Below are 26,445 nucleotides of genomic sequence, written 5' to 3' on the forward strand. Positions count from 1 at the left end.
TCCCGGTTCTCTGGTCACCCTGCTACAACACATTTCATTTTTCCTTTATTCGAATTCTAAGAAAAAAAAACCGAAAAAAATATGCTTCGGAAACTGTACATCAGCTACAGAATGATCAAAAAAATTCACTAACTTTCCAAGGAAGCTGAAGTTAGAAGCTATACCTACGTTGCACATAAGGATATATTTTAGTGAAAATTTTTAAGATCTTGACCACAAAAAATGTGAAAAAGTGGTCTGAAAACCGTACTTTTCAATCAATGAACAGTCGAAATTTTTTAAGTCACACCAGATAAATTTTGAAAATAGGATTGAAAAGTTGACGTAATATGGCACATTTTTGCATATTTAGATTTTCAAGAGAATTATATGCATTGGTTTTAGTCAGGAGTTTCAAATTGACACTCCAGGGACTGTAACGGGTAAAAATTTCAGGGACAGATGAGGGTTAACGGCCTAGACATACCACAGAACTGCTAAAGACGTAGGGATTTCTTAAGGAGTTTTGTAAATCTTCAATTTGGCTCATTTGAAGCAACCAAAAATGCTGTAAAAGCGCGCAAAGCAGAGTAAAGCGTGCAGCGAATAGGTATTCACGCGATAACGCGACCACGGGCCGCGGAGCAAAGATGATTGTGTATTCTTTTTTTTTCTTTTGCACCACTGACTGTGCCGGTGTGTGTGGTTGACCTTGAACTAAGGATAATAATACGCGGTACAAAATTTCAGAATACATGCGGCGTAATAGAGGCACACATTGCGAATGGGTTTTAGCATTGTTTGTGGGACTGATTGACGACGATATTATGGGTTTGGCTTTGTTTATCTATTTTTTTTTTTCTTGTAAGAATCGAACCAACCGGCGCGTTGCCGGTGTTCACATTGAATCACCCTCTGATAGGGGGATTTCAGTAGTAGTGAAACAATCTCCAGCTGGATTGATGCTGATGGAATGGGATGGGGTGGGATGAAATTGCTGCGGAAAACCGTATCCACGCATACTACCAGGGCCAAAACGGTTTCTCGTATACGGGATGTTGATGACGATGACAAGAATCACACCATCGGCTCTGATTGGTGGAAAAAGCTGAGCCCATATTAATATAATTGGACAACAATGCCGTCATATCAGAGATTCCGGAATCCAAGTAGCATATTTTGGGCTGTCACGTTATCAAATTTAACGGACTAGAAAGTCTTATCAACCGATACCGATCGGGCCCCCTAAACAGGTTGAATAAACTTAACCAACTTTTGTTTCCCATCTAAATTGTTGAAATAATTTAATGCCAAAATGAAAATCCACTTACTTTTATCCATATTTTTTCCTCGAGATGACCGTAGAATGAATCCGATCGATTTTTTACTGGTATCAATAACTTAAGCTTACACTTGCTTTTCTCCGGAAGAGATTGACCACTTGAACACTTTCCCCCAGCGACTCACTTGCCAATCCGACCGCAAAAAATATCTAAGATTTCAGTTTTCCCTGATGCTATTTTCAACCCCCGGAACACGGCTTCCCACAATCCACCAAACGAATACTTTCAGCACCTTCACCCGGAATCAACACCGAATTCTAACGCAAAACGACCGGTTCGAACCGAGCTTGCCACCAGTAGCGCGAAGAACCCGCGCCAGGCACCGGATTCCGGTCACAATCTGGCCACAAACGGACGGAAGGGAAAAAACGCGACCGCAAGAAAAACTCCCGAAGAGAAATGCCAGTCGCAAATTCGATCTGCGACGACGATGATCTTTTTTCTTCTTCTGCTGATGATGATGGTTCAAACGGGAAAACAGAATCATTGAAAAAATGATTTTTGGGGAGCATTTCGCGCATCGTTGATGCAGATCGTTCAAGATAGAGGTAAGCTATTAAATTTATTCGCTTTTGAGAGTAAATTTCAATATTCTTCAGTATTTTGCATTTTATTAAGCGTCAAGTTTTTAAAATGGAGGTTTGATTTATAACTCAGAAAATTCAAATTAAAAATTGCCCGTTGCTGAAAGTCTCTATAGAGGAAAAAATTACAAATTAATGAAACTGGTTTGTAATTTATAATCGAGAATCGCAGCTCAGAGTTCGAATTTAATAAAATTAGAACTTTTTAACAAACGCAGTGGGATTCAATTTTCCGGAGTATAAAAATTCAAAATCTCATATCACGTATGAACAAATTAAAAATAAAAATTAAAAACAGTTTTAAAAGTTTAATCTTAAATCGAGTTCAGGCATTCTAAATGAAAATCAAATCTGAGATACGAGATTTTATGTTCTAAAATTGAATTCGGTAATAAATTTCCAAATCTTTTTCAAAAAATCAAATTTGTAATTTGGAGTCAGAATTCAGATTTTTAATAATTAAAAAATAATAATTCTCTTTGTTTTCAATTCAAAAATTCCGCCAGAGTTCAGAGTTCAAGCTAGCAATTCAGATATTTCATTCCACATTATATGAATCCAAAAAATTGGATTTCGATATTCACAAGCGAATCTCAGCTTTGAATCCATAATATGAAGATTTCAAATTCGGTTTTATTTCCGATTCAGATTCAGATTCTCAAATTCAAAAAAAAAAAAATTAATTCAAAATTCATATCATAATTCGGATCAAAATTTTTAATATGATTTGTTAGTTTGAATTTAAAATTTTGATCCGAATTATGATATGAATTTTGAATTAATAAAATTGACAATAATTGAATTTATTCAACAACAAATGTTTACATTCAAAATCCAAATTTAAAAGTCAAACTCAGAATTAAATTTCGGAATTCAGATTCGTTCTTGTTATTCACAATTCAATTCACAATTCAGATTCTGAATCAAGGTTCAAATTTCAAAATTTTAATTTATCTCCTGATTGATTTCGTCGTTTACGTTGATATGAAAACGAGCTCTCGAAACGCCGGAAAAGAAACGTCAAAAACCATCATCAAATGTTGACGTCAATGATCATCATTTTGGAATTTGTTTATCCCTCCACCAGTTCGCGCAACGAGCATGCTGGCGGCAGCTTGTTTTTCGGAGAATTAATAGTCATTTTGATAGGCAATTCCGGTTAATTTACAGTGCAAAATAGCTGACAACATGTTTGAAAACCAAGCCATTCACACCGAGCACAAGGATGTCATCCACGATGTGGCCTACGATTACTACGGGCAGCGGATGGCCACTTGCTCCAGCGACCAATACGTTAAGGTAAGGGCTCTGCGCCGATAAAGTGTTTGTTTAAATACAGGTTTGATATGAACTACATAATTTTAAAATGTACTATAATTTTAGGTTTGGGATCAAAACGAAAATGGAATATGGAGTGTAACAGCCAGTTGGAAGGCTCACTCGGGATCGGTATGGCGCCTTTCTTGGGCACATCCGGAATTCGGGCAGGTCTTAGCTACGTGTTCTTTCGATCGGACTGTGTCCGTTTGGGAGGAAACTGTCGGCGAGAAGAGTTCGCCTACGATGTCTCCGGTGAAGAGATGGGTTCGCCGGACGAATTTGGTCGATTCAAGAACCAGCATCACGGATGTGAAGTTTTCCCCCAAGTCGCAGGGACTGGTATTGGCCACATGTTCGGCCGATGGTATCATCAGGATTTATGAAGCGCCCGATATAATGAACATGTCCCAGTGGACGCTTTCTCATGAGATTTCGGCAAAAATACCGCTCAGTTGTCTGTCCTGGAATCAGTCAATGTTTCGTTTACATGCCCCAATGATTGCGGCCGGAAGTGATGATTCTTCGCAAAGCTCTGGTGGCAAGGTTTTCATTTTTGAGTATAGCGAAAACTCTCGAAGGTGGGCTAAAACGGAAACGATCAATAGCATCACCGATCCAGTACACGATATTGCATTTGCACCGAATGTCGGACGTAGCTATCACATTCTGGCTGTGGCTAGCAAAGATGTTCAAATCTTCAATCTTAAGCCTAATTTGTAGGTCATCCTAAATCGAATTAAATGGCTATCCATTGGCTAACACATTTTATTTTTTAGGGAACCATCATCAAACTCTCGCTTGGACATTCAACCAGTAGCACAGTTTGGCGACCATTATTGCACAGTTTGGCGCGTCACCTGGAACATAACAGGAACTATGCTAGCTTCAACCGGAGACGATGGATGCGTACGAATGTGGAAAAGTAAAATCATCCAAAATTATGTTTGGTTATCTTTGTTTTAACTTCCTTTTCAACCTTTCAGTGAACTACTTAAAAAACTGGCGCTGTGCGGCCGTGCTGAAGGCGGAAAATACACAACCGGTGCAGGAACATTCCAACGCACCGTCGATCAATTTGTCCAGCATCGTCAACGCCGCCACAGCCAAATACTACAAACGAGGCACCATCAGTCACCCGAATCAGGTTCCCAGGCATTGAGTTTATAACTGTGTAAAAAACAAACTTACTATCGTTAAATGCTCAAAGGGATGAATAAAGTTTTGCTTCAATTAAAACATTCTTTTTTACATTTGTCTGTGATTTGTATGCCATTCGTGACTTTCAACGATCTGATCCGGTTATCGGGCAGGTATTGAAAAACCTACCTATTTGGTGCAACTCTATTGAGGTTCACATTTGGGACTTGCATAAAGGTTGGTTACTTTTGATTTATGAAAGGTGGATTATTGATTGAAATTCATCAATATTCTTGGTTTGATTTAATATTGTCCTACAGAAATCAATTCACATCTAGCTATATAAGTCAGGTTCTCCCGTTTCAAAGTTGAAATTCTAGACAAATAATAAATGTTAAAAATTTAAAAACGTTTTTATAGATTACTGTACGTTGCGCTCATTTGATTAACGCATTGCGGACCAAATACGAGATACCTATCCGCTATCCAGTTACAGTGTGTTACATTTTGGAGCATAAGTCGAATGGACTGTATTTAATTGTTAAACTTTATTCGACAAAATTAAACAGAACATTTGGCGCTACTCAAAAATTCTCAATTTGTAGGAAATCCCCAAAAACTCAATTTGTAGAATTTTGTTTAGGGGTTTCTCGGCATAGGTTTCTTCGCGGTCCTTAACGTGTTAAGCTGATTAAGTTTATTTGATGTTATTAAAAAAAAAAACAATATCCGTACAACTGCGAATTCAATCTTGAAACCTCTTAAAATAATAACGCAGATTTTTTTTTTAAATTTTACTGAAATATCTTGGTATTGCATCATCATTGGATGCTCCTTCAGAACAAGTGCTGCCTCTAGTGGTCGGTTTTGCAAACACTCGGCAAAACGTCATTTTTGGCAACCATCAGCAGGTGTTGAGAAAATCAATCATCGTCATGTTTTTCCACTTCCACCATCAGCAATTCTAAATTTCTTATTAGTTCGTGGAAAAGTGCGTGAAAAACGGTGAAATCCGAACAATTCAGTGTCCTTTAGCCCAGCAAGTGGTCCCCGTTCCAACAGGAGAACGAAATCCGAACAGGGGCGACGGTAATTTATCATTTTCTATCGATTAAGCGAAAAACAACTGAGGGACAGTAAATTTCCATAGTCAACAGCAGGTTCCGTGTTTTTTTTTTCTTTCCCCTACCAAGAGCTAAAAGAAAAATCCGTGATTTCCTACGCTGCAATGCGGAAATCGGAAGTGAATCGTTAACTGCAAATTGCCCGAATTATCGGAAAAGTCAAGAAGCTTAAAATCGTGTAACACGTCTAGGAAAAAAGGTTACTCAGCCCCTTCTTCCGTACTGTGGGTGGGGATCCCATTTCCACTTTTCCTCCAACCAGTGATTATTTCGCCATTCCCACAAAGGCAGCCACCGAAAAGACTAGCCGCATCTTTGTGCCCCAAAGATTTTTGTTTTTGTTCCTGCTTTTAGTTCAAACCCAAAAGGAAACTTAGGGTTTCACATTCTGCAAAACTTTTTTTTTGTTACAGTTTTCTTTCCGAACCCTTTTCAACTCCAAAAGGCTTTGTTTTAACCCCACCACCTGTCTTTTTTTTTATTCTTTTTTAAATTCCACCTTTTCGGTGGCCCGATCCTCCTTAATCCAGTCTGTGGGTGTTCACGCGTGAGTGTGAGGGACATGGGCTCCGGGAAAATGACCGATAAGTGTAGCCCCGTCGAAGATTCGTGCATTTGTGTTTCTGTTGCTGCTGCTTCCGAGGTCCCCGATCAATGGCTATATTCGAGAAGCGGTTCGAGCAGAAGGTTGTTTTAGACGATACCGAGGCCTTGATTTGCACCATTGAAACAGCGCAGAACATCGACGGACATACGGTAAGCAAACCGGGTAATGAACTCATTTGCGTTAGGTATCTACTATTTATTTTTTAATCTGTTTAACCATCAACTATCAACTGCACAATAGGAGAATACACAGTTCCTTATCAGGGTGTTTTCCTAGTAATATTGAACGGAATTTGATTAACGTTCCACTTTAAATCAAAATAATACACAACTTAAGACACTCATACTCATTATGTTCTTAGAATAAATAACATAAAACTTATACTGATACTAAATTATACATATTTCATATTTTTGGTCTAATACTAAATAATTGAGATTATTTACCCCCAAATGAGAAAAAACTTATGAATGAAACAACTAAAAGGTGATTAAAAATTGGTAAGAAAAATTAAATTTTTTTTTAATTTTATATACAAGTAGCTTTATTAAGGCATTTAAGAGCGCTGATGTGGTCTAGTGGATAGGCTGGCGCGAGTCTGGTAACCCAGGCGTACTGGGTTCGATTCCCGGTATCGGCAAGAAAAACTTTTGGGTTCGAATCCCATAAGTTGCCGACAGGTAAGATGTGTTTCATTGTATAAATAATCATATATTTCAGAGGGAATGCATCTGGGGATAACCTGAAGAGACTATTGCAAGCGGAGTGGATTGCCAACCATTGTAGGTCTCTGAAGGTTGGATGCTTTCCCTCGACGAACCATCGGCCGTGGAAGCCTGAGAAACAATTCGAAGGCCAAGCCACACAGACATAGGCTGGACCTTGCTACCGATGGGGGAACCATACATACATACATACATACATACATACATACAAGTAGCTTTATTAAGGCATTTAACTCATAAAGTTTTTTTTGCCGAGTATTCACTTTCACTTTTATGTGGTGTTAGTAAGAGGGGGGCCGTAATCGTCGTGGCTACTCAACTGTTAATAAATAATTAACTAAGAGGGAAGGAAAGAGGATTGTGTAGGGTCACTCTCGAGAACAGATTTCCGTCTTTGGTCGGTGGTGGCTTCCTGTAGCGTGGTTTCGTAAGCTACCGCAGGTATTGTGTTCCTGGCCAGCCTTCATTCCGGTGTTATCCAACCGGTTGGACGAGAGGTTGTTCTAATGAATAGACGAAAAGAGCATCAGATAGAGTAAAGACAGAGAGGAAGAGGACTAAACGACCAAGTCAGACATTTTAAGATATTTGTATATAGGGTACAAATATTCAAGATCTAAGTTTGCCAAGTTGTCTCGAATTGGAACCCCAGGTAGTTTACTTCGGGCCCTAAGGGTAAGGGGAGCCAAGCCCTCGATCGATCAAACCGTTCACACGTCCACACAACATGATCAATGTCGTGGTAGCCATCCCCACAAACACAAACATTGCTTGTAACTAGTTGTATACGAAACAAATGCGCGTCAAGCCGGCAGTGATTTGACATGAGCCGAGAAACCACGCGAATGAAATCGCGACTTATGTTAAAATGCTTAAACCTTAGGGATAATCGTATGAAGCCAACGTCCCTTTGTGCCATTATCCCAGCTAGACTGTCAAGCGTTAATCGCTAAAGTGCGAGGTATTGAAAAATACTCATTGTAAGTTATTATCCTCTCAAAGATTTCCCCTTGTAACGCGCCCTGTTGAGAAATCATTTCACTCGGGAACTAGCGATTATATGCAAGTCGAGTGAATTGCACACAACATCAATTTGACATTCTACAAACAACACCCTGCGCATTTCGTGGAGACTTCATCTGTCAGCTGTCATCTGTCAAACGGACAACTTGCACGGAACATTGCACGAGATTGGATACAATGTTTGATACAATGTAGTGGGCAACTGGATTAAATGTTCATGGTTCTTCAAATCAGAAATAGGCACACCGAGAAGAAAGTGCATAAAATAAATACAAACATCACTAATGTAACTGATCTAGTTTTAAGCTATACTCTGTTTTGACTCAAATAAAATCACCTTAAACAAGAGTTTGTATTCGCGTTTTATTCGATTGAATAGAGAAACTCTACAGGTTATGGGCCCAGAAGTATTCTGGACATAACGTTTTTGCTTATTCGAAGCAAAATTCTAACCAGTGGTTAACTGGTGGGCATCTGAGCTAGTGGTTAACTAGCAGCTCTATCCCATTGGACGAAAGGGATCGGTGCAGATCAACGAGGACACCGGGTGAAGATCAACGAGGACACCGGGTGCAGATAAACAAGGACCAAGGGTAGAAGACGGTACCATGATGTCAACCGGCGGTGGCAGAGGCGAGAGCTCCGGGTCGTGCATCGGCGATAGGAGAGATAGCCGCTACGAGAGGGGAACTCTTGAGCGGACTATCTCCTATTCGACCACACTCCATAGCGTCGACAAGGCACTGATTTTTGACGGCAACGAGGCAACATTTGCTGCGTGGAAGTGGCGTGTTGAGCATCGGCTGGCTAAGCTGAAGCTCACACACACACTTCTACGTACGCCGGCCAATGAAGAATTTTTCATCCCGGTGGTAGGAGCCACAGCAGCGCAGGAGGAGGAGCGGAAGGCAACCGTACGGAAGCGCTTGGACGAAGATGTGGCTGCACTCGACGAAATCATCATGGCAGTTAATAACGAGGTGCTGAATAAAATAGTGGGCGTTGAATACGCGAAAGACGCCATGGACACGCTGGTAAAAACCTACCAGAAGTCGGGAACAGCGGCGCTTGTGAACATGCGGGAAAGGCTTTTCTCAATTAAATACAGGGTTAAGGATTCGCTCAGAAAAATAATCGATGAGTTCGATCTGATAATCCGTGAGTTGGAAAGAATGAACTCAGCCATTTCGCATGAGGAAAAAGTCCATGCTTTATTAAGCGCAATCCCTGACCGATATAAGCACGTTAAAGGTGCTCTACTCGTCCTCTCCAATCAGGAGCTCTGCCTGAAGTCTCTGACAGAGATAAAGCGAATGTTTTTAGACGCTGAAGATGGTGAGGAAAAACCGAAGGAGCACAGAAACATTGCCTTAAAATCTAAAAAGGATGTCCGGTGCTTTGGGTGCAACGAACTTGGGCACTACAAAAACAAATGCCCACTAATGAAGAAGTTTGTTGCCAAGGAGCGGGAAAAATATAAGCAGAACATTAAAAGAACACACGCGATGATGGCTGGGAACAAACAGGCGCCGGCAACTAACACCAGGAAGGTTCGTTTCGTCGTAGACTCGGGAGCATCGGACCATATGATAAAGGACGAGGAGCTTTTGGAGGATATCCAAGAGCTTGAAGACACAATCATCATCACGACGGCTAAATCCGGAGAAAATCTTCGGGCGACGAAGATGGGAAAGATTAAATTGAGAAGCGTAATTGGAAAGAATTCAATAAAGAAACTTGAATTATACAACGTTTTGTTTATTCCTGGACTTGAGGAAAATCTATTATCAGTCAGAAAGGCAAGCAAACGGGGTAAAAGGGTTACTTTTACCAATGAGGAGGTTATTTTCGAAAATGGGGAAGAAATCATAGCCAAGGGTAATTACAATGACGGTCTGTTCCACCTTGAACTCGTTTGGGAAGGAAAGTCGGCGGAACGAAGAGCATATGTTGGAAACAAGATAAGTATAGAGACATGGCATAAACGACTAGGGCATCTAAGCAGTACGGGTATGGAAAAACTCTTAAAGAAGGGCATGATTGAGGGTATCAATCTTACTTCTGATGAGATCAGCAAAGCAAAAATATGTGATGCTTGTTTGGCAGGAAAGCAAGCAGCCAATAAGTATCAACAGATGGAACTTCCAAGATCAAAAAGACCGTTAGAATTGGTGCATTCAGATGTTTGTGGTAGCATGGAGGAGCAAACGTACGATGGGTATCGTTACTTCGTCACCTTCATAGATGATTACACACACTTTGTGGTGGCATATTTAATGGAGCATAAATCGGAAGTCTTCGAGAAATTCAAAGAATATGAAGCACTGGTATGTTCACACTTTGGAACTAGAATTTCCAAGTTTAGGTGTGATAATGGTGGGGAATACACCAATACAAAATTTCAATCTCATTGCAAGAAACAAGGCATACAGATGATGTTCACAGTTCCATACACTCCACAACAAAACGGAGTGAGTGAACGGATGAATAGAACATTGATGGAAAAGGTAAGATCAATGCTCTATGAAAGTAAACTTTCAAAAGATATGTGGGGTGAAGCATTATATGCATCAACATATCTATTAAATAGATCGCCTACAAACGGGATAAATGAAGACAAAACACCTTACGAAATGTGGTATGGGAAAATACCAAACGTAAAACATTTAAAGATCTTTGGATGCAAAGCATTTAAACAAATTCCGAATGAAAGACGTCAAAAATTAGATTCGAAAACCAAGACATTAATTTTTGTGGGTTACGCAAATAATGGTTATCGACTCTGGAACGAAGAAACACGATCTATTGAAATCGGAAGAAATGTTATATTTGATGAAACCAGTATTGTAAATAATGAAGATAAATCAATTTTAATTGATGAAAAGCAGGAGGTTATCTTGCACGAGAAAATTGATAAATTCGAAAGTGAGCAAAACGAAATTGAGGACCGAGAATCAGTATCTGGAGAAGATACTTCAATCGATAATGGTCAAACTGAAGAATCATTTGGAATAAGTGATTATGAGAGTACGAATGAAACTCAAGAAGACGATATAAGTGACAACGTCTTGAACCAAACATTGCGGCGAAGCAATAGAACCAAGAAACCCCCAGCTTGGTTCACGGATTATTCAGCAAAATTAGCAACGGTCATTAATGATATTCCACAACAAATCGACGAGTTGAAGAAAACGGACGACTGGACGGAATGGAAAGTTGCAATTCAAGAAGAACTTGATGCATTACATCAAAACGAAACTTGGACAGTGGTAAACTGTATTCCAAAAGGAGTGAAACCAATTCACTCGAGATGGGTTTTCACGATGAAAGAAGATGGGCGATATAAAGCAAGATTGGTTGCAAAAGGATGTTCACAGCGACCTGGATTTGATTACTGTGAAACATATGCACCTGTTGCAAAATTGGAAAGTGTTCGACTTATTCTTGCACTTGCAAACGAGCACAAATTATTAGTCCATCAAATGGATGTCAAAACGGCATTTTTAAATGGAGACTTGGATGAAAAAATATTCATGAAATTACCACGAAATGAGGATGGGTTAAGTCAAACTGTACGCCTGCATAAAAGTTTGTATGGTTTGAAACAAGCTAGCAGATCATGGAATAAACGATTTGATGATGCTATGAGAGCTCTTGATTTTACTCCTCTCAAAACTGACTGTTGTATCTATAAATCAAGATCCAAAGGAATATTTCTCATACTCTACGTAGACGACATCCTATTGATAGCCAAAAATATTGATTCCATTAAATGGATCAAAAAGGAACTTGGAAGGTTATTCCAAATGAAGGACTTGAATGAAGTAAAACATTTCCTGGGAATGGAAATAACACGTGACTTTGAGAATCAAACGTTAGAAATTTCTCAAGTACAATATACCGAAAAACTTCTTCAGAGATTCGGAATGAATAAATGTAAACCAGTGGGGACACCACTAGAAACCAACACTAAATGGTCCAAAACTGAAGATAAACATACTGAAGAACCGTACAGAGAGCTATTGGGATGCTTGCAATATCTCTCATTAATTTCTAGACCAGACATTTGCGCAGCGGTTAGCATTTTAAGCAAATATGCCAACTGTGCAACGGATTGGCATTGGTCTGGATTGAAACGTATCTTAAGATACTTAAGCGGCACCAGAAATACAAAAATTATCTACAGCCAGAAAAGCGAGTACCCAGGTTTAGTAGGATTTGGAGATGCAGATTTTGCAAATGATCCTGACGATCGAAAATCGGTATCAGGATATGCATTTTTACTGTATGGCAACTTAGTTTCGTGGTCAACGAAACGTCAGCCAACAATCAGTTTATCAACGAGCGAAGCAGAACTTATTGCGCTTTGTGCAGCAACAAAAGAAGGAATGTGGATAACAAACCTTCTCAACGAATTGGAAATTAACTTAACACCTTTCATCATAATGGAAGATAGCATTCCGTGCATCAGCATAGCAGAGGAACCAAGGGCGCATCAGCGTATGAAACATTTGGATATCAAATATATGTTTGTACGAGATCTCATCAGACAAGGCCGATTGAAGTTGCAGTTCATCCCAAGCGTAGATCAACCGGCAGATGCATTTACTAAGGGGTTACCTAAATTAACGCATCGGAAATTATTCAGCGTGTTGAATGTTCAAATTGAGGGGAAGTGTTGAGAAATCATTTCACTCGGGAACTAGCGATTATATGCAAGTCGAGTGAATTGCACACAACATCAATTTGACATTCTACAAACAACACCCTGCGCATTTCGTGGAGACTTCATCTGTCAGCTGTCATCTGTCAAACGGACAACTTGCACGGAACATTGCACGAGATTGGATACAATGTTTGATACAATGTAGTGGGCAACTGGATTAAATGTTCATGGTTCTTCAAATCAGAAATAGGCACACCGAGAAGAAAGTGCATAAAATAAATACAAACATCACTAATGTAACTGATCTAGTTTTAAGCTATACTCTGTTTTGACTCAAATAAAATCACCTTAAACAAGAGTTTGTATTCGCGTTTTATTCGATTGAATAGAGAAACTCTACACGCCCACCTTAGCCAATGAGTCCGCATTCTCATTGCCTTGAATAAGACAATGAGACGGGATCCAAGCTAAGGTATAATCCTGTACGAATTTTCGATCAAAGCGCCCAATATCCCTGAAATTTCCAGCAAAAAAATGGGAAGAGCGCTTCATCAGTTTCATCGATCGAATCGCCTCAACGGAGCTGAGACTATCCGAATAGATGAAATAGTGGTCTACGGGCAGTGTGCGAATGTATTCCAAGGTACAATAAATTGCGGCTAGTTCGGCAACGTAAACGGAGCATGGCTCTTGAAGCTTGAACGAAGCTTCAAAGCGCTCATTATACACTGCGAAACCAGTCGCGCCGTCGATTCTAGAACCATCAGTAAAGAACATTTTTGTAGGGTCAATTTCACGTACTTTTGTAGCAAAGATTGAAGGAATAATGTTGGGTCGGACGTGATCTGATATTCCACGGATGTCAGCGGTCATGGACAGATCGAATTTTTTCAAGGAACTGCTAATAGGGTAAAAGTGACTCGTGTCCGAATTTAATAAAGAAGGATTTATTTCTAATTGACTAAAAGTAGGGAAATTGTTTACATATTTTACTTGCGAATTAATATGCATAAGCCTTTCCAAATTTTCTATCACAAAAGGATTCATAGTTTCAATTGGAATTAGGAAACGTAGCGATAAATCGAAGAACCGATTTTTCAACGGCATTACTCCTGCCAGTACTTCGAGACTCATCGTATGTGTCGACTGCATACAACCCATGGCAATACGCAAACAACGATACTGTATTCGTTCTAGTTTAATCAAGTGGGTTTGCGCGGCGGACCCAAAGCAAAAGCTTACATATTCTATGACCGACAGTGTCGTTGTTTGGTATAACCTGATGAGGTCCTGTGGATGAGCACCCCACCAGGTTCCAGTAATCGTTCGAAGAAAATTGATTCTCTTTTGGCATGCTTGTGTCAAGTACCTAAAATGTTTTCCTCAGAGGCATTTAGAGTCGAACCAGACACCCAAATATTTAAAACTAAGAGATTGAGTTAGAGTTCTACCCATCATAAGGAGCTCTATTTGAGGAGGAGAATGCTTCGTTGAAAAAACTACTAACTCGGTTTTACTAGGCGAAAACTCGATGCCTAGAATCCTGGCCCAATGTGATAAATTATTTAGAGTTTCTTGTAAGGGAGGTTTTATTTGAGTGTCTGTTTTACCTGCTTTACCTGAACAACACAGTCATCCGCAAGCTGTCTAAGCGTACAATTTTGTGCCATACAATCATCGATTTCTCGGACATAAAAGTTGTATAGCAGGGGGCTTAAACATGAGCCATGGGGTAGACCCATGTAACTAATTCGTTTAACTTTGGTTTCTCCATGGCTAAATTGCATGATTTTTTCAGACAACAGGTTATATAGAAAATTGTTCAAAATCGGTGAAAGTCCGCAAGAGTTAAGATTACTAAATAGAACTTCTATGGACACCGAATCGAATGCCCCTTTGATGTCCAGAAATACTGCCCCCATCTGCTCTTTTTGCGCAAACGCCAATTGAATGTCTGATGAAAGTAATGCTAGACAGTCGTTCGTACCCTTGCCTCTACGGAATCCAAATTGTGTACTTGACAACAGGTTGTTTGATTCAACCCATTTGTCCAGCCGAAAGAGAATCATTTTTTCGAGCAATTTCCGGAGACACGAGAGCATTGCAATCGGCCTATACGAATTGTATTCAGAAGCTGGTTTTCCCGGTTTTTGGATGGCGATGACTTTCACTTGTCTCCAGTCATGCGGAACAATGTTCAGCTCCAAACACTTATTGAATAAATTCAACAAGCCTTTCTTAGCGGTATCTGGCAGATTCTTCAACAAGTTGAATTTGATTCTGTCCAGTCCGGGAGCTGAATTGTTGCAAGACCAGAGCGCAAGTGAAAGTTCGACCATCGAGAATTGATCCTCCGTTTCGGAACTATTCTCTGTATCCCGATAGTGTTTCTGAGCTGGTGCTGCGTCCGGGCAGACCTTTTTCGCGAACTGTATCAGCCATCGACTTGAACTTTCTTCAGTTTCGTTCGAAGGAGTGTGATTTCACATGTTTCGTGCCGTTCTCCAAAGCGTGTGCAAAAACGTTTCTTGAGATAACCCATCCACGAATCGCCGCCAGTACCCCCGTTTCTTGCCCCTGATCAAGTTCTTGAACTTGCGTTCCAAGGACAAATAACGATGGAACTTCTCTGGCAATCCAGTTCTGCGAAACTCATCAAACGCCTTGCACTTTTCAGATCGCGCGCGCGAGCAATCTCCGTCCCACCACGGAGTGGGAGGCCGTTTCTGTATCGTCGAGCTTTCATTCCGTCTGACCTGTGCCCCGATTTCACAGTCCACAATTGTCCCGGAAATAAAACTGTACTCTGCCTCCGGAGGCAGTTCGTCTGTTGAGTCGATGGCTTCAATGACATCCGATGCATACTTTTTCCAATCTATATTCCTTGTGAGGTCATAAGGAATATTGATTTCTTCGGGTGGACTACGACCACTGATGACAGAAATATGCCTGATTGCAATAGTAGGCGGCCGTATGATCCAACTGCTTGCACTTCTGGCAGAACATGACCGAAGGCAAATAAAGTCTCACAGGTAGACGAACCTTCCCGACCGCAACGTAATCAGGAAGTGCAGTGCCGGAAAAGGTAACTCGGAAAGAGTTCGACAAGGAAAACGTCCGTTTTTCCCATTCGGTTTGGACCGGATGTAAACCACCCAAGGTCCCGTCGATTCAGGTTGGTAAACCCGACGACGAGGGGGAGGTTTATCCAACTCTAAAAGGGGGGCGTTTGATATCGGAGGGGAAACATTTAAGGAAGGTTTGCCGAAAGTAAAGGCAATCGGTGAAATCGACCGTCGACAGGGTTGAGGGGTAGGGGAAGGAGAAAGGTTATTTTCGGTGTCCGATATATACATGGGAACATTAGGTGCTATGTCATGGTCAGATTCATCGGAAAAAAAAATCCTCGGAAATAAGTGCCTCTCGGATGGGAGGATCTTTTCCTCCCTCGCCGCCGTCATCCATTAGTGGGTGACTTCCCGAACTAATGGGTTAGTGGAGAACGAAACCGTGTAAAAGTTATATCAAAATTTGATTTATCAATTGAGGGCAAATTGTTGAAAAAAAAAACATAAATAAATATGTTAACATAAAAATATAGGTTCAGCATAGAAAACGAAAGGGTAAAAAAAGAAAAAGGGAAAAAATAATAAGAAAAAAAAAAAACAAAAAAAAAAAACTTGCTGGGAAAAAACAACTTTGTGTTTTTGGGTAACCCTATTATTGGGTACACCCTATACCACCTGCTTCCAACGTGGCCTTTTGTTGGCTTTCCACTATCTTCAGCAGGGTCTATTGTCTTCGCTGCTGGAGAACACCAAAGATGGAGGATCACTTATGGTGGGAAACACTGTGATTATAAAAACCACTCGCCTGGTCCTTCTCCCATAAACGAACGGCACATAAGACCGGATCTATCGGGAAACACGGAACGGCACGGACGGTAACTACTCATTGCACTGGTTGGTATCAACCAATGTGGTGGAAAGAAGGTGATGAAGAAACACGCACACTAATAGAGAACTCGTTATTCAAGAAGTAAAATAGTAAACAAAGCCTACGTCACTTGCCAGGATGTTTATGTATCCTAGGCGAGAATCGTAAACAGCAGTTGGCAATGATTTTTTTCTCTATAATTTTCTCTGTTGGTTGTTTGTTTGGAAATGCAACTGACGTCACAAATTGTCATGGTTTCAATGTTTACAAAAAAAAACTTTTACTAACACTTAGCAAGGGATTTCCATCGCCACCTGAGATGTGTATACAGGTTGGGTATCAACACCTTCTCACAATTCGGTTCACTATGACAGAAACACAACCGCTTGAGTCAACTGTGGCGAGACGAATGATTGCACATTTCGTTTAAAACAAAGTAAATTTTCTTTCAACCAAAGAAAATTGTTTTCAAAAGAAAGGAATAATTTCTTTAAATTAAAATTTTAAACTTAAAAACGAACACAAACACATACAGGGTCTCAATGAAACATGATGTTTCCTCGAAGAGATTCCTTTTTTCTTAACCTAAGCGTACATCTTTCGAGGATATGATGGCTAGCATCTTACAAATGCTAAAACCTCCAACCCACCGAAAGTGTACTATGTATGCCGTGACCGGGATTCGATCTCATACCCCCTGGCTTAGAAGACTTGAAGGCTATCCTCTACGCCACGGGCGTCGGCTAAAAGAAGATATTTTGGATTGAGCAAGAACCGAATTTCGCATAAAGTTTGTCCGGTTGTGTTGAAAAACAAAACTAGTGAATCAGAGATAGTTATTTAGGAGGATTCAGGATGAAGAATGGTAAGTGTGTGTCAATCCATTAATCAAAAAGTGAATGTTTAAGATTTTATAAAAACTCTTGCATGCATTGTTACAGGACCACGGCTGATTCCGCCCCAAATCCAGCGGTCTGATTATCTTCGGCCCGATCTTCAGCGGCAATCACCAGTTGGATGACCACTAAAGCTAGCAATTAGAGCTGCTTCCGGAACTCTATTAAGTGGCCCAAAAATAATGCCCTCAGGCCAAAATAAGGACCGGATGATTCAATTATAGTGAACCAGTGTTAGTGTTAATTTTGTGAATAAAAATAAATTTAAAATGTAAATTCTTTCTTTTTTTTTATTCAAAATTCCTTATATGAACTTCAGACAACAGAAAATATTTCTTCCAATTGGAATAAAAGGATGAACCAATCCTTTCAAATCTAAGTCTAAATTACATTGTAGCAAACGAGAACAACTTTGCATCAAATGGAACTGTTTTTTGTTTCAAAGCATTAATATTTTGATTCAAAGATTTTTCAAAAGAAAAATTCTTTGGAACAAAGGAAATTGCATTTGAATCAATGGAATTTTTATTTATCCCAAAATCAAAGGAAAAAATCCTTTGTTTTTGCGGCACTTTCCTTTGAAATAAAAAATCTTTGATACTATTGATATATATGATAAACAACAACGGTCCCAAAATGGATCCTTGAGGAACCCCGTGTTTGATAGTTTGTAGTGAACTGTTATTAACTTTTACTGCTTGTTTTCTATTATGTAAATAGGATTGTATGAAAAGCTGAGCATCATAAGAAAAACCAATTAAGAGAGCTTTTTGACCGGTAACTTATGGTGAACAGAGTCGAAAGCTTTTTTAACATCAATAAATACATGTGCTACAAATTTTGTGTTGTCTAATCCACTGGCAGCAGATAAGGTATTAGACTTCGGTACGAACCCATATTGGTTGGGGTGAATAATATTATTTCTTATACAAAAATCTTGTATTTGCGCATATAATGTTTTCTCGAATAGTGGAAAATGCATTTGGTACCGATTACGGTCGGTAATAGCCAAGAACAGTTTTATCAGCCGATTTATAAACTGGTATTACTTTCGCAAGTTTCAAGTTATCAGGGAAATTACAAGTACTTATACATTCATTGATAAGAGTCGTATACTTTGAAAGGTAGAGTATCTTGTATTTTTTCATAAACTTCGTTGAAATTCTGTCCAAGCCAGTGGCTGCATGGCTATCAAGTTCATCAATGAATTTGGAAATAGGTATGACTTTGCAGTACAGAAGAAAAATTAAATGTAGGATTTAGAACATTTCTGTCTAGAACAAATGATTCTGATGGTTCACGAATTTCATTACATACATGAAGGTAGAATTTATTAAAAGCATTAGCTACTTATGTCTCATCTGAAACCAAATTGTCGTTGATATTGATTGTATGCTTTAGTGTATCTTTTGTTCCTGTTTTGTTAAAAACTAGTTCGTTTATTTGTTGTCACATAAATTTAGGATTTTTCAAGTTATTCTGTATTTTAGAATCGTAGTGATGTTTTTTTGAGAATTTAATTTTATTGCTCAGGAAATTTCGAATCTGTTTATATTCTGGATTCTATCGTTCTATCGTGTTCGAGAGCATCGTACAGTTTTCGCTTTTTTTATATCAAGCTTAAAATTTCCTGTGTTATGTATGGTTTTTTGGTTTTATTCAATTTTCGAATGGGTATTGATTTGGTATTAAGTTCAATTACATTTTAATAATGATGAATAAAACTTTCAAAATTATCTGTATGATCCACGTTAAGATCTGTGTCGGATATATTATCATATCTCATTATAGTTTTAACAGACTGACTCGGTTTTATGGTTGGTATTTGTTGATTGACCGACAGTATGATGGTTTTATGGTCGGATTCTGGATTATCATTAGGAAGCTTTTAAATTCGGCGTATGAATTTGGGACGAGAATTTCAAATCGAAATGTGAAACATACTCTTTGTAGTGGTTTTTGATAGAAATTTTTTGTTCCCCATACTCCGAAAATAACACTAATTTACAGCATGTTTGAACTTAGTCTACTGAAAATCATTTCGTCTGGTTAAACTGGGCGCTAAATCCAGAATTGAAAGTGAATAATCTAAGTAGAAAAGTTCTTGAGTAATGCTCAAAATATACAATTTTTCTAGAAGAAAATAGTAGCTAGGTACTTGTCCAAGTCCAACCGAATATCATGGGCTACATAACATCAATCAATTTAAGATCATTATTCTTTAAATGAGGATAAACAAATTTGAACTTCACTTATGTAGACGATCAGCAATATAAGTGATATTTGTGATTTTACTTTAAAACAGATTATTCTTCAGAATCATATATTTAGGCACTTAGAGGCCCACCCAAGCATACTTTGATGCCCGAATCGATAGCAAACAATAGCCAAAATGAGCTATCAATACAAAAATGATAGCATAACCTTGTGTCATATTTTACACTATGCTTAAACTAGGTTTCATTCAAGCATTAATTTACTTGATTTCGATGGCAAACCAATACCAACGTAAAGCATTAATAACAAAATGAAAGCACGATGAGGTGTTGATTTTATGTCAATAGCTGTATGAGGCATCATTAAGGTTTCATTTACTTTAATAGAGCAGAAAAGTTAGATCAAAATGATAGCATGATTTGGTATTCAATTTACTTCGACGAAAATTCAGGTTGTTTCTTTATGTATACATAGCTGAAGCAAAAATATTATAGATTTTTTGTTGTTGTTTTGCTTACTTTATTAACTGATAGGAAGCTTTTTTACCTTGTAAAAATGAAGGTCTGTTTATCAGTCAGTTGGACTGATCAAATTACTCTTTTTATTATTCCCCATCAATTGATTAAGTCCTTTTCTCAAGTTTTTAGCGAAATAAATTTACCAAGCTTTTTACAGGAAAGCCAATGCACAAATTCCACCACAAATGATGAACTACCACTTTACACATCAATTGTCATCTTTTTCTCCTAGGAATATGTTCTAAGAGTGCAGAGAGGTCCATTTCCCGAAAACAGTTGGCGTATTCTCAGGCGTTACAATGACTTCGCTTCGCTCAACAAATGTTTGCAAATATCAGGGATTAGTTTGCCCTTTCCAGGAAAAAAGTTCATCGGTAGGAAAGTTTCTCAAGTTTTAATTTTCTCTGTATTGATTCCATTTTTTGTTATTTTTCAGGTAACATGCGACCGGATTTTATAGCTGAAAGATTGTTTGCACTACAAGAGTATATAAATCAAGTACTAATGAATCCTATTTTGGCGTCATCGTTGCCAACCAAAAAATTCATCGATCCGGACAGTTACACAACTCCGTTCCATGGTAAGTTTGTTCTATAATAATTTTGTTATTTTAGAAACTCACGTAAATTATTCGTTTCGCAGATCTTGCCCTCCAGTATGCGTCCATGTGCCTGCGCACCGATGGCGTCTACACCTTGGGCCAATCGTTGGGTCCAATTGGGTGGCGCCTGCGGAAGCATTACTTCAAGGTCGTCCACAAGCCGGTAGGCAACAAACATTCGCCCGGCCATTCTACCACCAAGCATCATTTGATCAAGTCGAGCTCGCAATCTCACGGTAAGCAGCACACTACTCAGGTGTGCGTGACCACATCCACCGAAAAGGATTACAACAGCTCCAAGGATGGGTCCAGCGGGAAGGATGATTTGATTCTGAGCTGGACCGAATTCGGCCCGGATCGGTACATCGATGAGAAGGAGATCCACAGTGTATTGAAAAATTTCGGTAGCGTGCAGCATCCATACATTGTACCGATCGAGCACATCGCTTCCAACGATACTGGTGCACTAGTAATAAGAAAGTTTTATAAGCAGGGCAGTTTGAAGGATGTGCTCTGTGCTGCCTCGCCGTGTAATCCATTCCTATCCAAGTACGGAAGTCCTAAGGGACGTGCTCCGTTGCCGTTAAAAGAGCTTGCCCTCTACGCACGGCAGATTCTGGAAGCCATAAGATTCCTGCACTCCAAGGGAATGGCTTGCGGGCACATTCACTGCGGGAACGTAATGGTCGTTGATGGAGTGGCAAAGTTAATGGATGCTGAAAATTTTATATTTGGTGTGCCCTCCTTCTATAGGCCATTCTTCGTTCAGCACAGCAAAATTAACACCTGTGAAGCTATCGACGTGTACGGGTTTGGACATTTGCTTTACGAAATGTGCATGGGCTACCCGCTGCAAGATTCCTACGCACGTCAGATCACTGATTGCCCGGATAGCTTGAGTAATTTTTTTCGTGTAGATTTAATAGATGTGTATTCAACGTTTTAACTTTTTGTTCTAGAATCGTTGCTGGAGTCCATTCTCACCAAAGACGCTTGCAAGACGGCTCTACCGACCTTAGATCAGCTGACTACGCATGCCTTCTTCAGTGAGTACGCTGCTGGCTTCAACGAACAGTACGCGATGGCAGTGGGATCGCAAAAGCCACATCTGAAATTTTCCTCAAATGCCAAAGAATTGCTGAAGGTTGCACTTCAAAAGACTGAAAATCGTGTTCGCGATGAACAGAAATCGGTCAAGAATCAAAAACGTCTAGTCAGGGTGCAGGAGATGATGACTTCCGAGGAGGAGAAGAAAAAAATCAAACAAAAAGCGGTAAGTAGTGTAACATTACAGTTAAGTGCGTGTAGCTATTTTGTTTTGAGCGTGTAGTCAGTCCTATCATTAGAGTAAACAGAATACCAAAGATGAGTGTTTAATTTTGAGAGTGTAACTAGCAATCGCACACATGCAAAGGCTCCCTCATAAATGGAGATCACAAACAGGACGATGCAGACCGAACAATACCCAGAAATGCACTGGACGCCGCTGAAACGCCTACTGTTTAAAGCCTGAAAGAAATCGAACTCTATGTATTGGACGCAGTTCACGGGGTGTAATTGTCAAAGCTAGGCAAACTAATACAACATCGAAAAAGGGCTTATGGTTACCCATAAAACTTCCAATCCAAGGCTGTAGTTATGCCGAGAGAAACTGACCGAGTTCCTACTATAGGCAAAAACGCCGTTACTGAACCGTGACAAACCAGCAAATACAGCTACCCAAACAAAAATATGACTGCCAACAACGGAAAACTACACCACGAAGATCCCGAAAAATCAGTCATGGTGAGCAATAGACTATGACCAAAGCACCTTCAAACCAGCTTTGAGTTTTACCTGCAACAAAGAGAAACTTTTCACCCAAATACAAACCTTGGCACTGAACAACAAACCCGAATTGGTTGAATTTAACATTCGTTGTTCTAGATTCACATGTTTAGCTTTACGGTTTTTCTGAAACGGAAGCAGTTTCGTGGCGCGTGGAGCAGCGCAACTAGCAGTGTTGCTAGACAATGTGATACGAAAGTGATAATCCCGTGATATAAGCTGTGATACATCTGTGGTGTCCGATAACAATTGTGATAATGGTGTTGTGCGTATGGTATTGTTCATATGGCAGAAAACGGGCTGATAAGAAGAATTCGTTTTGAAGTATGTGCCTGCTTGGAAACATTATTTTGTGTCAGTAGAATATTATAAATTTTTAAAGTTTTTAGTTGTTCGTCCTAGTGTTTCTGGGTAAAGTTAGTCGAGCAGCATACACTCAAAATAAGTGGAGCAAAACTTGTATAGTTTTTTAAACTCATCGATTTCAATAAGCATTATAACAGCATTTGCACAAACAGGAGTAGTAATTGTGTGTTAAAATCTTAAACCAAACTTTCGGCATCAAGGCATGGTGATTCTAAGATAAAAAAAAATCTTTCTAATTTCTAGAAACAAGAACACCGCCAAGCTAAGCTGCGCGCACAAAATTCACTACAACTCAATAACGGTCCACCGCCATCGGCTGCTGCAAACACCAGTTCCGGCTCGGCAGGTACATCAATGATCAAGTCGGACAGTGCCAACAGTATTACCTCACCGCAAGATGCAGCACTCATGTCTCCACCGCTGCCAGCCGGCCAACAACAGCAACCCTCGGACAGTGGCGGCAGTGCATCGTCCCCTCTACCACCACCTTCTGCACCGCCAGTTCCGGCAGCCCCACCATCAACGCTGCCGCTTTTCGAACAAGCGATCGGAGGCCAGGCAAACTCTTCGGAAAATGCTAGGCAACCGCTGAATAAGTCAATTTCTGGAGATGCTGCTGTTAACTTTAGTAGTGGCAGTAGTAGTACCAACAACAATAATCGCAGTGCACTGCTGGAATCAATCTGTAACTTCAACAAAAGTGGTCTGAAAAAAATCAACACCGGTGATAAATGAAGAAAACTCCGGGAGAGGCTGCGGATTAAATCAATCAAAAGCTGTTCTTAATAGGTAAACCGAGAGAGCGGTTAAGCAGAAAATTGAATATCGAAACTAAGCGCACTCTAACCTATCAGAAAATGAACACTTAAACATTACTAAAACCAGCAACTATTATATGAAGAAAACATTTAGAAAGTACTAGACAGCAAACAGTGTTTTGGACCAATTTTTTCGTATATTAGTGAAATACTAAACGTAATGTGGAGTCCAACCCGCAACGTATCACGTAGCTAACCGTAATTGTTTTGTTTTAGCAAATAAAATACAATCAGTAACTTTTAGCACATTGGTATAGATTTCGCAACATGTTGATCTTGTTATTGTTCTCAAACATTTCAATCGGTTCAATAAATTCATTTTAGTTAAAAATGTATAATTTGCCAACTATTCTTTCCTAAATTATTGATCTTTTCATCTCTAGAAATATTGTAATACTGCAAGATAATTAAGGAAAACCAGTAGGTTATTATCATTCAATCATGAATAGAAAATCATTTTATGAGAACTAAATTAATACATTTAATAATTTCTTTCATTATAGAACGAAAAACAGGATCAACCCCTGAGCTATTGATCCATTCGTGCTAGGCTTTCAAATTGATAACATACCGCTGAATAAAATTAACAGCTGCATAAAGCAAACACAATACCTATTAAACTACCGAATCATGATGAATAGCACATACTATAGATGGTTCACGCGTAATGGTCAAGCTGAGAAATTATTGTCGTTAACGAAAAGCATGTCTGCACACACACATATTTGTCTACGTTGAAGCATATATATTAGGTTGTAACGTATCCGGTAAATTAACCTTCAGTAGAGAAAAAAAACGGAAGAATTAAAGGAAATTTTTAGCGTCCAAATGTTCTTTGCTTGTATCAGCTTTATTGCGAGATGCCTTTTATGCGAAGAATAGTGCGATCTAGTTTCTTATTTATTTTCTTCATTTCTTGCAAAGATTTCCTTCAAGCTGTGATTTAGTTATCTTTATTTTTCATTCGAATTGACAGTGTGTAATAAAGAGATCGTTCTAATTCAACTAACAGCATTTGCTTGTTTAAGTTTATCGAAGTAAAGGTGGCAAATGGAAATGATCTTATGAATGAACTACTGCAAAATGCATATTCTTACAACATGAAATTGAACTAACTGTATTTTTCAAATCTACATTCGAAAAATTACTGCTTAGCAGTAACAATAATAATGTTGATTTCACATTCCTTCAGTTGTTATTTGTGTTTCTTCGTATGTATTGTAGTCTTACATGTTTCATTATTTTTCAACCCTGGTGCCATTCAAAACCAAATCTAAATTATTAAGTTACAAAATATATGTGATTTCAATTTGGCAGAATTATCCTACGGAACATTTTTTCTATTCTGATCAAAACATTAAGACTGCCTTTTCGGTTTTCAAACTTTCTTACAGTGAAGAAAATTTTATATTTATGTGCTTCCTTGAATATATTTAAGGAGTGAAACAAACAAAAAAAAATGCTTTAAAATTCAAAATTAAGTGTTCTACCAAAATGATGTTAAGGATCTATTATGTATTGTTACGTTATATTTTTGTATTCAACATTTACATCCGTGTTTAATATTGTTGTAGAAAATACCCAAAAACTCAACAGGATTCTTGATTGCATCACTTTTAATGTTTCCTTTTTGAGAATTACAAGGAACATACTGGAATGTATTTCTTTTCTAATAAACTGGAATTGCAGTCCTACTCATCCATCTTTATCTCATATGATTGTTGTGATTTATGTGAACAAATTTACATGAATATAGTATAGTATCCTTTTATAACAATATATACAACTTTAAACTCTACTGATCCTGTGTAAAAATGTAAAACAAAACAATTCAATTGAGCAGAACCGAACATAAAATATTCATATTTCTTGATAGTGAAACAATACATCTCGTTGAAGCAGCAGGACGTAACAGAAAGAAAAAGTAAAAACATTACTAAAACAACGGTTCTAAATTGTTATCTGCATTTTCGTCATTGTTAACTTGGCGTAACCGTCGTCCACTTATAAAATGTCTACACTAAATCTTTCTCTATTTCGTTACTGTACGGTATTCAATGGGAAACTGTCCATGGTGATTCGATAACATATATTTATACATATTCCTGTAACGTTTCTATAAGATGCACCAAACATTTCGTTGTTCACCGAATCCACTTCAACTCATACACACAACCACCAAACTGCGCTGTCCAAATCTAAATTATCACAGAATAAATAAAGAAAAAACAAATGAATGTAGTTTTTATATACTATATTTAACATAAAAAAATAACAACAAGAACACTACTACTAGCATATGTTGAAAAAGGTAACACAGTAAAAATCAAACACTTTTTCCTATACGATATATATTAAACTAGAAGTATAATCACATATATGGAACAAATCAAAAGAGAGCCGGAAGTGTAGGAAAGCAAAAACCAAAAAAAAATAAATAAAATAAATTATCAACCATCTCGATGCGCCGTGGTATTTAGAGACTACTACAATAAACACTTCCTAGTCAAGCAAGGACGAACACATGCACTGCACCGATTTGGAGACGTACAGAACGTTAGATGTTATAGGAAATATGGCTTTAGACAGAGGCTGGTGGCCGTGCGTGTTAGTAAAGAACAGTATGTTAAAACGGAATTCCAAGATGCAGGAAAAGCAAAAGAATGTTGAATATTATTTTATCTAAACAAAATTTGTGGTTTATCGATAGGAAAAAGAGAACAAATAGAACTTAAAAAATCCTATTTGTGGAAAAGAA

General features: G+C 38.7%; 2 protein-coding genes across 5 annotated transcripts; both read left to right on the forward strand.

Moving 5' to 3' along the window:
- The first annotated feature begins 2,992 nt into the window (after window positions 1-2,992).
- Window positions 2,993-4,462, forward strand: LOC129755699 (nucleoporin seh1). The gene is made up of 4 exons (XM_055752313.1): window positions 2,993-3,205; window positions 3,290-3,942; window positions 4,003-4,148; window positions 4,210-4,462. Exons 1-4 carry the CDS (start codon window positions 3,095-3,097, stop codon window positions 4,383-4,385), a joined length of 1,086 nt encoding a protein of 361 aa, XP_055608288.1. The 5' UTR covers window positions 2,993-3,094; the 3' UTR covers window positions 4,386-4,462.
- An 823-nt stretch (window positions 4,463-5,285) lies between these two features.
- LOC129754324 (PX domain-containing protein kinase-like protein) lies at window positions 5,286-26,445 on the forward strand. 4 transcript variants are annotated; one of them, XM_055750305.1, is made up of 7 exons: window positions 5,286-5,452; window positions 5,524-6,243; window positions 20,308-20,449; window positions 20,512-20,655; window positions 20,718-21,575; window positions 21,636-21,949; window positions 23,113-26,445. In XM_055750305.1, the coding sequence occupies exons 2-7, from the start codon at window positions 6,142-6,144 to the stop codon at window positions 23,602-23,604; spliced, it is 2,052 nt and encodes a 683-aa protein (XP_055606280.1). In that variant the 5' UTR covers window positions 5,286-5,452; window positions 5,524-6,141; the 3' UTR covers window positions 23,605-26,445. The 4 variants fall into 4 exon arrangements, with proteins under 4 accessions (XP_055606280.1, XP_055606279.1, XP_055606281.1 ...); XM_055750304.1 differs by having other exon boundaries at window positions 5,557-6,243; XM_055750306.1 differs by having other exon boundaries at window positions 6,018-6,243.

This window comes from Uranotaenia lowii, chromosome 3 (genome assembly GCF_029784155.1).
Source record: "Uranotaenia lowii strain MFRU-FL chromosome 3, ASM2978415v1, whole genome shotgun sequence".
Taxonomy (NCBI): Eukaryota; Metazoa; Arthropoda; class Insecta; order Diptera; family Culicidae; genus Uranotaenia; species Uranotaenia lowii.

Bases quoted from the DNA above. Each gene is read 5' to 3' on its own strand.
- LOC129755699 (XM_055752313.1), top strand. From the start codon at position 3,095: ATGTTTGAAAACCAAGCCATTCACACCGAGCACAAGGATGTCATCCAC. The intron at 3,206-3,289 runs GTAAGGGCTCTG...CTATAATTTTAG, and splicing joins CCAGCGACCAATACGTTAAG to GTTTGGGATCAAAACGAAAA. The intron at 3,943-4,002 runs GTAGGTCATCCT...TTTATTTTTTAG, and splicing joins TTCAATCTTAAGCCTAATTT to GGAACCATCATCAAACTCTC.
- LOC129754324 (XM_055750303.1), top strand. From the start codon at position 6,142: ATGGCTATATTCGAGAAGCGGTTCGAGCAGAAGGTTGTTTTAGACGAT. The intron at 20,450-20,511 runs GTAGGAAAGTTT...GTTATTTTTCAG, and splicing joins TCCAGGAAAAAAGTTCATCG to GTAACATGCGACCGGATTTT. The intron at 21,950-23,112 runs GTAAGTAGTGTA...TCTAATTTCTAG, and splicing joins AAAAAATCAAACAAAAAGCG to AAACAAGAACACCGCCAAGC.